General features: G+C 45.0%; 1 protein-coding gene across 1 annotated transcript in view; it reads right to left on the bottom strand.

Annotated features, from left to right (window-relative positions):
* Window positions 1-234: 234 nt before the first annotated feature.
* MEX3D (mex-3 RNA binding family member D) overlaps window positions 235-11,747 on the bottom strand; it is a 29,115-nt gene continuing 17,602 nt past the window's right edge. Inside the window, exon 2 of the mRNA XM_078668815.1 lies at window positions 235-2,446. Coding sequence (XP_078524941.1) covers window positions 1,146-2,446 — 1,301 coding nt within the window. The 3' untranslated portion in view covers window positions 235-1,145. The remainder of the gene's footprint in view (window positions 2,447-11,747) is intronic.

The raw sequence follows: 11,747 nt of genomic DNA, 5'->3' as shown, positions 1-11,747 counted from the left end.
CTCCATCAATAAAGGGAAATTCTGAAGTAAATCTATTTTAAGTTAAGGCCATTCTGTACTAGTTTGCATACTGAATACACTAACTGGTCAGCTGAACTTTTCTGCTGCTAAGGGGCTAGAGGAAAAACCTACAGCTTTGATTAGAATGTAGCCTCCCTCTTAACTTACTTTCTGGGCTTCCGAGTAGTTGAGACACTGTACATTGCATCGACATACCACAAAACACATGTATTTATTGTAAAAAGTCTTTATTAAGAAGGCTTTGATGTCAAAAATAAAACTCTTGGTACAATTTCATAACCGTAAGTCAGCTCAGCAAATATAGAATCCGGTCCTTAGCCCTGGCAGGTTAAAGGTCCGTTCTCTTTAAAATAAAATATACTTTAGTTCTTAAAATTTATTCAATAAAGTACATATTTCCTATAAATTCCCTACATATACACAAGAGGCAAAGGATAAAAAAATAAAACTAAAGATACAAACAAAACGCATCCCTCAGACAAAAATAAAATACAAAATTAAAGTATAAACTCCTCCCCCCCCCTCCCTCTTCATTTGAAACAGGACACACTTGCACACTCCCAAACATGTAACATTTTTGGGCAGTTTTCACATTGGCAATTACAAGATTAAAAATAAAATATATTTATATATATTTATATATGTAGAAAGAACATTCCTTCCCAAAAAATAAAATACTACGTACAAAAAGAAACAAAAAACAAAACCCTTGCGTTTCCTAAAAATAAAAAGTGCAACCGGGCCTTCTCTTTCAGTTTATTTAACTTTTTCACAACGGAATACTGTTATTTGGAAAGAAATGATTTAGATGAGCTAGACTTTCCCCGTGCCAGTCATGAAACCCCGGGGCCAGAGTTAAAACAATTCTGTAAACATTTGATTTTTCTCTTCCAATTTTGAATTTTTGCCCCTTAGTATTTCTGCCCGCACACCCACCCCAACCCTCAATCCCCTCCCAACCATATCTAGTCAAATTCAAAACTGTTATCTGCTCCTGTCCAATTCATATTAAATAAAGGGTTAATTTAAAAAGGTATATTGTAGTAGTTCTTAAAAAGTGTTCTAGGGGGTAGGGCGAAGCAAGCATTGCCCCTTGGATTGTAGCTCTTCCTGAAGTTGTCTGGCTAGGAGAAGATGCGTATGGCTTGGGTGACTGGAGTGTGGCAGGCAGGGCACTCTGGAGTGGGCCGTTCGCAGATCCGGATGGCGCACTCCATGCAGAAGAGATTGTGGCCGCAAGGCACCAGGGCGGCAATCACCTCACTCTCGTAGCACACCATGCAGTCGCGAGCGCTCTTCCGGTGGCCATCTGAGCTGCTAGAATCCGTCGGGGAGCCAGAAGCGGCAGAGATGCTTCCGGGTAAGGAGGAAGACGAAGAGTATCCTGTGCTGTTGGAGAAAGAAGAGAGCGAGCCCTGAGTTGGCAGCCAGGACAAGGTGCTGACGGGGTCACTGTGGATCCGTCGGGCTAGTGGATGTTCCAGGGCGATACCACCAGTCTCTGGGAGGGTGGGAGAGTGCCGGGGGGTGGCGGTGCCACTGATACTGCTGTTTCGTCTCTGGTTGCCGTTGATCGAGGAACAGCTACTGAAGGTTTGGAGGGCGTTGGCCCGCTCAAACGGGGACCATATGGTGCCAGGGGCAGTAAGGTCCAGGGCCAGGAATTCAAATCCAAAATCTGATTCTTCAGAGCTCAGTGGTGGGGCGTGGGAGTCGTTGAATGTAAATCCTGTGCTACTGGGGCCAACACCGCTACTACTGTTGGTGCTAAACGGACTGGTGGGACTGGCATCGGCCACGCGGCTGCTGTAGTAAGACTCAGTGGACGCACTGCCCAGGGAGCTCAGGCTGTCATTCCGCAAGCTGGCAGAGGGCCTGCGGGTGGGATTGGGGGCTTTGGCCCAGAGGCTGGACGCATTGCCCAAGAGGTCCAAGCAGACGTCGGTGCCATTAGAGTGAAAGTCATTGTCTGTGTGGATATCCACGAAAGAGCCTGTCCTCATTGTAATGTGGGCTTCGATTTCCTCCCGGGCACGGTCAACATTCTCCGGCATTCCAGTCACCTCGAAGACTGGCTCCTTATCTCTGCTTGGGGTTACAATGTAGGTGTGCGTGGTCTGTTGAATGCGCTTAATGGTTGCGCCCTTGGGGCCCACCACCAAGCCGACCACACGGTAGGGTACCCGGACCTGGATAGTGGTCTGGCCTGGCAGGTTGGGAGGCCCTTGGACAGTTCCAGTGAGGCCATTGACCTTGTTACGGGTTGCTCTTATCATGGAGAAGTGCTCAGCTGCCGACAAGATCTCTCTCTTGGCCATCTCTACATCTTCTTTCCGTCCAGTGACGATAAATATGGGTTCTTCACCTCGGACGGGGGTTTTTATGTAGGTGTTGGTTTTTGCTCGCAGGGCTTTGATCTTGCATCCTACAGAAAGAAAAAAGAAAATTAGGAGCATACACGCAAAGACATACTCACCACCACAGACCTGTTACTTATTACAGTTCTATACAAAATCACTTAAGTGTGCAGTTCTAATAAACAGTTTAAAAGAAATTTAGACCCAAGTCTCAAAAATCAATTCAGAAAAAATGACAGAAAGCTTCATCTTTAATGTATTGGGAACATCTTTGTAGTTAACACCATCTGACACTTTACATTTCTAAAAACCATGATCAAACACAGGCGAGGCCGCCAATATTCAAACCCAAGGTTCACTCCACGAGCAGTCTCGCCAGTTAGAGGCCAAAACCTCAGAAAATGCTCACCGCAGACCAGTTCCTTCATAGCAACCCTTTTAACAATCTGACAGGGTTAAAGCTTTACAGGGGCTACACAGTGAACCGTTAAAACGTTATGACGCAAAAAAATAAAATGGGTACTCGCAGGACACAGTGTAGCAAATGAAGAACTGGGGGTGGATATGGAGTATTGGTTCGAATGACTGTTCAGCATGTCAACCAACATGTCGAGAAGTACAGTGGTTTCAAAATCCACACATTTGTGAATGTGGGGAGGAAATGTCTTTTCGGAGGGTCTGGAAACTCAAGGGCCGGAGAGTAATATGAAGATCACTCCTGCCTGCAGATAGACAGCGCCCTCCCTCTCTGCTAAACTAAATTCACAAACCAGAGTTTCCCTTCCTAAAGGAACTTCCGAGCACATATAGGGGTCCTGGAGAGAGAACTAGTCTAGTGATTGGGTGGCATGCCAATAGACAAAGGTAACAGATTCAGGCAGTAGTAACAAGGCCACACCCTGGAAAGACGCGTTTAAGAGGATCATATCTGGACTTGGAGGAAAGGTTGGGATTGCATGGGTGGGGGGGGGGGGGGGTAGAAGAGAAGAGATCACTCAAGGGAGATTAAATACTCTGTTTGAAAATAGTCTACAACGGGGTACCTCTTTGAAGGACAGTTATATGACCTCAATCCATGCTGGCAAAACATTTCTGGAGAAGGACTTAGGGATCCACCCTAAAGAGTATCAGACTGCCAATGAGCAGCCAACACTTAGGAACGTGCGTACCCAATTGGAGTGCCTGACCCCAAAGCACCACAGGGATTTTACACACCTTAAAGTATCGCTTGTGAGGAGATCAACAGGGCATGGGGGGGGGTACCAGTTTGGCACGGGCACACCGGGTTACTAATACAGCAAGCATTTGCATCAAATCGAAAATCTATTGTAATTTTCCAATCAATGGTTTTCAATTTTTTTTAACTAAAATAGGCTGACACTTTTATAACTGAAGTAGGTGGGATGTGAAAAACACCCCATATAAAGCTCTAGTAAACTTAGTATTTTCTGTTCCAATACCCTGGTACATGTCTGGGAAGTGCAATTCACGCCAACTAAATTAAACGTGTCCATGGTCAAAGGATGCTGTGGAGCGAAGTGTTCCAAGTTTTTACTGGGAGCAGGAGGGAGGCAATCCACGAGCAGGATCTTGCGCTACTCAGCTCCCCATTCAAAAAAAATACATATATAGTTAGTTTGCCCGAGAGTTAAAACTACAATCAACTACTGCAGCATTACGGAGAACACCGCTTGTCAAGAATACTCGAGATACTAGCCTTAACGCAAACATGCTCCCAAACCAAAAGGCAAGTACTTAATGAGAATAAAAGACCACATGCTGTGGGGACCATGGGTCATCTATGTTCTAGCACATGTACTGTGCCACAAACGCTGTCCCCAACACGTAAAAAAGCTACCAAAAAGAACTTCACTGAAGCAGACAAGAGTGGTTTTTAAGAAACAAGCAACCACACTTGACTGTCTTCTGAACAATACTAATCTAATAACTTTAGTTGGCAATAAAAATACGTTTCCGAAATCTTCACACAATGTTTCATTTGTAGGGGTCCAATTTGTTTTAGTGACTTGCTGCCAAGTCTCTTGTCTTGATTACATTTTACATCATTTTTCCTATCGCCCCTAGCTTCGTCTTTTTCACACTCTTGCAAGCTAATTTTCAAGTTGGCCTTCTCTGACCCACAAGAAGAGAAAAGGGAAAAAAAAGGGAGCAAGATGAAGGGAGAAAGATAAAGCCATAACAGTCTAATGGTGAAAAATAACTTCTCACCCCCTTAAAATAGTGAAGGTGCCCACCTCCTGCAACCCTCACCACACTTCAAGCACTGCATCTTACATAGACCAGGAACCCAACTTCATGCTACTACAAATTCTCTGCATAGAACATCTCATCCCAAAATGGAAAACATCAAAATGTAGAGGGTTCCCATCCTCAGCTTTGAGGGATGAAAGGCAGGGCAGGGGGGAAACAAGGGAATCTGGGTTAAGGTATATCACACGACCGCAGTGAAGTCACACCAAACACTCATGATCTCCAACTAAAGACTGGAAAATGTTCCATCATAGTGGCCTCGGTACATCATTCCACTGGACTAGACAAACCCAGTGCCAAGGCCCATCTCTTCCAAAGTAGAACTGCAAACAAACTTGTGTTGTCACTCCCTCGAGAAACGCATTCACTAGAAAAAGGCCAACACCGGCAAGAGGATTGGTCAGCATTAAACTAACCCCGGTTAACAACAGCCGACAGGCCCAGTGGACAGCTGCAAACCCAAAACCAAATTGCAAACTACCACTCAATGATATTGTAAGAGCCACCTCATCCCTACATCAAATGACTCCATTAAGGGCAACCCACGGCCTCTAACACTCAAACCAGGTAGGAACTCCTCTCCAAGCCCCCCTCTCGGCACCAAGTTCAAAACTCGGTCCCCTTTGTAGACAACTCCGCTGAATGAATCAAATGCTGACGAATTCAGTACAAAATGTAGCAGTGCTCTACAAATATCTACTAACCTTACAAAATACACCTCCGCTGGCTATGCATTAGGACAAGAAAAGGATGCTTGGGAAGGTATAGAGAGGTATATGCTTAAGGCATCTGTTGCCTACAAAATTTGTCGTACAGTTTGATTGGGGGTATTTTCCAAGTGCTGATAAGCCTGTGACGGCTAATAAAGATTTATTTAAAACATTTTGGGAATAAGTTTGCGAGGTGATATGGGCCCACCAAAGCCAGCTTTCAGCTATATATCTGCACTGTGTCAGACCGCTTTTGAACTCCCAAAAATATCACTTACATAAGACATCCCTGCAGAGTTTTACTTGCAAGAATGACTTGTGCAGAAGCCAACTGGTTTCTCATAGGCTTTGAGAAATAGAAATCTGTTAAAGATGATTATAATGAAGGTTGGGGGCACTCTTCGTCTGTTGCCCCCCTTAATTCAGAGAAGTTACACGTAACTCCAGGAGCCGTAGCAGATTTTCAGGATAACCACTTATTATGAAAATCAATTGCATTTGAATATTGGGTATAGATTGGTGTCTTCTGAAAACAGAGTATGGATCAGGTATCAGAATTCCAGTCTGGACAAAGCCTTCCTTAATCCAACACTGCGAGATTGGTAGCATGGAAAGAAAAACTCCTAAAAAAAGCTGGCTGGTGGTGTGGCATTTAGTGTAGGGTTACTACCTACCTTGAAAATGCAAGTCAAAGAAAAAACATTACTGAAAATATGTAGCATGGCATTACTGAACCATTCAATCATTTATAGCAATCTTGTCATTCCAGTTTTCGACTTATGTCATTTTTTTACGTATGAGGAAATACCTTGTAGAACTGAGGAAAGATGCTCCATTTTATTATTTAGCAGCAATAATATTTCAATCAGAATGGTGACAGAAGTCATGACCTTTACGCATATAATACTGGGTGACATTTTACAGAACAGTTTAGGACTGGTTAATTTGCGCCATTGGTTAAATAGGGCCAGTGGGGACAAATGCAGATATAGGGCATGTACCATTTCCTAGGTAAAGGAACAAACGCATACAGCCGCCATGTATATAAGAGCACGTAGGTAGGTATCAATAATTCTGCAGATTCTTTCAGTACAAGATTTGGGGCTTGGCAGTGAGGGAGAGTGGCTTAGTTGAGACTGGGGGCTCTTCCAAGCTGGTGTAACATGTTAGGATGTCGGAGGTTGGCAGTCACTTGATCCAGTTTGGAACACAAATGTAAATAAGTTGTACTCAGCCCCACTCTCAAAGACTCAGCGCTTTAAGGACCCATTTAGAGTTGTGATTCGTCCTACCTACAGGGTGAGGCGGTACAGTTTTTTTTTTTAAATTAACCCCAGTCTCCCTTCCAAGTAGTAACGCTAGGATTCCCCAGACACCAATTCCCACAACAATGTTCTCCCATACCAAGTAGTCAAGGGAGCCATAAAATGTTTTGGATGAAGGTAAGAAAGTTGCTCATATGAATCCAAAGAGGGTTATTTGGAAAAGGATGATGGTATACAGTTGGAGTTAAAAGCACTCATCTCAACTTGAAATACTTAATAAATTGCAAACTACTCTAAAGAGCACACATTTAAACAGGTCTGTGATAACCCACCTCAAAATACAGGCAACTGCAACAAATAAAACGGCAAGCATTCTGACAAACAAAAAAAAAAAAAAAAACATCTACACAGACTGAAACCTACAAATGAATTCATTCGCTCAGGTTCCCTTCCCTGCCTGGTGCATGACCGTTTTGCCTAGCAGTGTTGTACCTACCTATACGTTACAGTGCCAGGATACTAGTTTGGTACAGATTTGTGAATTCATGCTAGATTTAGGTTCTTGACAAAGTTCTATGTAATTGCATTGTTCCGCTCGAAAAAGTATTGAAATCAAGATTTTGTTAACTAGGAGTCTCGACTGTTATTCAGCAAAGCAATCTCTCAAGTGCCTCGCGTTTGAATTCAAGAGACAAGAATTTATATAGCAACACAGAGAACAAGCGTTTTCTTAGATAAGGACTGTTCTCCAGAGGGACACATTTAGAGCAATCCTAAACTCAAACCTTGTAATATCCCACCCCATGCTCCTCTTTGACAAAACAGGAGAACACACTAGCGGGAGGTCAACGTTCGGGAAAGGACATCTCTAAAATCAAATGCTTGTGCCGTGCTATTTTCTGGAACCCACGCCTAAAGAAAACGGAAACCACAGTAAACTCCCAAAAATTAGGACCCAAAGAAGTGGCAAAAAAAATTCGAGACTAAGTAACCGCAATATGGTGTTAGGGATGCCAACCCTATTAAAACCAACCAGAGTGTTTCACCTACCAACGGAAGACTTCTGAGATCTAAGTTTAAGCATCAAGTAATCTCTTACAATTTAGGCAAGCATTGAAAACTTGGTTATTCCCCAGTATTCAAGATCTTTCCTTTCCGCTGTAGCGCTACTAGAGAAGCAAGCACTAGGATACCTTGGTGGTGACTGTCGAGCTCTACAAATGTTATATAATTACAATAACAACAAGCATTGGCATAGCCAATAGGTCTCGCTTGTGGTACCTTATAAGTATTTAGTTACAAGGATATTGTGCTGCAAAACAAAATACTTATAAGGTCCCACAAGCGAGACCTATTGGCTATGCCAATGCTTGTTTTTTAGTCCCAGCTCTCCCCGTTGAGCTGGAGGGCTTCGCCACCGTTTGGCTCCTCTGCCTATAGCTCGACTCCCCCTCCCCTCTGCAGCTCCAGCCTCAGCTTGCACCGATGCAGGATGCAATTCCAGCCGGTATATGCTGACTCTGCCGGATACAATTGAGGACCCCTGGAAGCCGCGCTGGGCAGCTGCGCACCTATCCCGTCGCAACTGCAGAGCGGCAAGAGAACACGGTGAGCCCGAGGCCCCCACCACACAAGCCCCGTGTATGACAGAGGGGCTGACGCAGAAGCCCACAAGAGAGCGAGTCACATTTCAGACACCAGAGAGGAGTTAGCTTGTGGCGACACACGGACAGTAAGACAGGGACAGGCATAGATAGGTGGGAAAAGGCAAACAAAAGGAGGAGTGCTGCTACAGGCTGGGGAGGGGGAGGAGAAATGAAAGGAAAGGCTGTGTTTGCGGGGAGAGAGAGGGGAGGTGCTGGTGTGGGAGGGGGAGGTGCTGGTGTGGGAGGGGGAGGTGCTGGTGTGGGAGGAGTGCTGCTACGGCAACTGCTACGGGCTGGGGAGGGGGAGGAGAAATGAAAGGAAAGGCTGTGTTTGCGGGGAGAGAGAGGGGAGGTGCTGGTGTGGGAGGGGGAGGTGCTGGTGTGGGAGGGGGGGAGGTGCTGGTGTGGGAGGAGTGCTGCTACGGCAAGGCTGTGTTTGCGGGGAGAGGGGAGGTGCTGGTGTGGGAGGGGGGAGTTGCTGGTGTGGGAGGAGTGCTGCTAGGGGAGGAGAAGCCCTGGCTGTGAATGCTCGTGCATGTTCACGTGAACTGCAAGAAAACGCCGGGCTGAAAGCCCTTAGTTTGAAGAGGATTTTGCCGACATGAATTCTCACTCCGCTCGATGCGCGCATCGATAGGTCGCGAGACCTAAAAAGTACTATGTGATTGTGAAAACCCAAAACAGACTCATCCAGTAGAATTTGGGAAACGTTAAGAGATTAAGATTTTTCAAATGGTTGGTGAGCCGTTTCAACACTGGAGGAATCCTAAAACGCAAAGGTAGCATTACATTTGTGAAATCAACAGCGTCACCAATTGAAAGCAAGCGAACTCCCGAGTTGAGGACACTTTTCGTACTAAAAAGTCCTGGAAATAAAGAAAGATGTACAATAGACATGTTTACGGTTTGTGGCTAGCAAGCACACTAAAAAACGGTGATAGGTTTGTAGACTACATTATCCATTCCCTACACCATAACAATAGCACGCCCACGGAAGGGGAAAAGGACAGGGAAAACAAAATTCAGACATGAAAGACGTAAATCCAAAGCCAGGTACTCATTCTGGTCATGACATTTGTTTCTACCCAGAATGTGTTGAGTAAAAAAGTGTGCAACCATACATTCTCCCGACTTTTGGGTCCAATACCCAAACAATACCTTCTGTAAACTGATGGTCTCACCAAGTAATTTTTCCTGCTCCTACATAAGATGCACCACATGACCATACCAAGGGTAGCAGAAAAAAAAGAAAATGAAAGCTTCAAAGATCACGATCTGGCATTTCTCAACCCCACACAGGAGTGTTGCAGAAGCAGTGAGATGCCCTACAGCAATGGCATTTAATGGATCAAACATTTTTGAGAACTCTGGGTAGTCAAAGTAAAGTGTTCAGACAAAGGAAATTATTACGAGTAATTTGGAAAGCAGTGAATTCCAAAATGCATTAAAAATAAGAAAGTGGGCTAAAATGAATGGCCGACCTGGTGGAAGGGTGGGGAGAGGGAGTTTTTTTTTTTTTAAAGTAGGTGATGGAAGAATTTCATGATTAATAACTAATCCATTACCAACAACCAATTGAATATGAATGGATTTAAAATGGTTATCTCCAAACTGGGATATAAAGCAGGAGGGCATACGCATTATGAAGCAAGTGTCTGAACACCACATTCCCATAAGCCACACAATCACGAATGGCTATCACACCTTATCTGCCGCTAAGATAACACATGCATAACTATGCGATATACAAGGCACTTTAAGAGCCCGATATGAAGCACTAGGATTACTTTAGGAGGTGTAAAGCAACCAGAACACCCCGTTTCACACGCATCGCAAACTTGTAAAAGGCTTGTTTGAGAGATTGTTCTATTTGCTTGGCGGTCCAGGGCGCCCTTTGCCTCATCAGGAGGATTTAAATAAAAGCCCTTGCGTCTGTTAAGTCTACATAGTTATGTTTTACTGCAAGAGAGCACAAAGTCCAGGCCCTTGTCCAATACGTGTACGAAGGCAGGATAGTTTCTCTGAAAATATTAATGACCAAGTAAGTTCCTTTTAAGATGGCGTGTTGCTTCATAGTTGTAGCAGTTTGGGCCCATGATGCCGTCTGCTGGCGCGCCATGTGCACTGGCTTCTTGAACTGAACTCTTCATTGCTATGCTGTTGACGCCACCAATGCCGTAAAACACATTTCGCTTTAATACTAGGTTTCAAACCTGGAACTTTTCTTTTTTTGTTTTTTTTAAGTTCCAGGCCTGAAACAAGACACTGCACCCAAAAGGTGGGTGCCTGCACCCAATAAGTAAGATCTAGGTGGGAAACTTATCCCAAGTGATGGGGAAAAAAAGCATACTGAGCAACTGTACCCCAAAAAGAGAATCTACCATTTGATCAGGGATTGCCCACTCAAGTGTAGGGCTAAAACTAAAGAAGTGATACATGGTCACAAGTGAGGCTCGCACATCACATCCATGAGCCTGGAGCAGGACATCTGCAGATCTTAAACGGACGCACCCACACAATAGCCTTACAATTGAAGAATAATGCTTGAAGTTGGGGGGTGGTGGACGACAGCGAGACGAAAGATTTAAAAAGAAAAGTCCATTGACATTTAAAGGGCTCTATAGGGTGAAAAGCATTGAAATGTAATTCAATTAGATTACTAACATTGCGAGTGTGATCAATTCTATATTTAACATTTTCTAGCTTTTGCTAGAATAAATGTAGTTTTGCAGCGTGAATCTTTCTGGATTCACTATGCTGTGCATTATTCCGCGGTCTTGTGGTTGGGTCCGGATTCGTAGTCTTTTCTTTGTTTTTTTTTTTTTTTTTCTCTTTGCCCAGGTGGGCGTCGGCGTCACACCCCCTTTGGGTGTATTTCCGGTGACGTCGGCATGCTTCCTGCGGAAGCTCCCACTCTTGGGCGCCATCTTCAGATTCTTTTTTTCCGCGGTCGGGTCTGGATCGTTCCCGTTTGGGCTCCAGACATTTTTGGAGAAAGAAGAAAGAAAATACAGAAAAGACGAGGAGAAGTCATCTGAAGACTCCAGGGGACTTCACCGACGAAAGACAAGCAAAGATAAGGCGTTTTCCATCCAGATCTTCGACGACCGTCGACGAACACGCGACCAGAGAGGCCCTGGACGCTCGAGGATGGACAACACGCCGTTCAAGTTCTGCCGTAACTGCCACCACAAGTACGCGCAGAAGGACCAGCACCCGGTATGCAACCTTTGCCTACCGGTGGACCACGAAAGCGGAGACTGCAACGCCTGTTCCGCCTTCACCCCGAAGACCCTTCGTGTGAGAGAGAGGCAGAGGGTAGCACACGCCGCCCTGCAGGGGAAGGCCCCGACCCCGTCGCTCTACGAGCTGGGGATGTCCTCCGAGGAAGAAGACAACGCTGCCGCCGAAGACGACAGCTACACGGTCGTAGAGACCGATTACACGAAGACTTCTGACAAGGTAGGAGACTCTTCG

Source organism: Lissotriton helveticus, chromosome 12 (genome assembly GCF_964261635.1).
Source record: "Lissotriton helveticus chromosome 12, aLisHel1.1, whole genome shotgun sequence".
In the NCBI taxonomy this organism is placed as follows: domain Eukaryota; kingdom Metazoa; phylum Chordata; class Amphibia; order Caudata; family Salamandridae; genus Lissotriton; species Lissotriton helveticus.
Note: the sequence above shows the minus strand (reverse complement) of the source record. Positions and strands in the feature narration are given on the sequence as shown.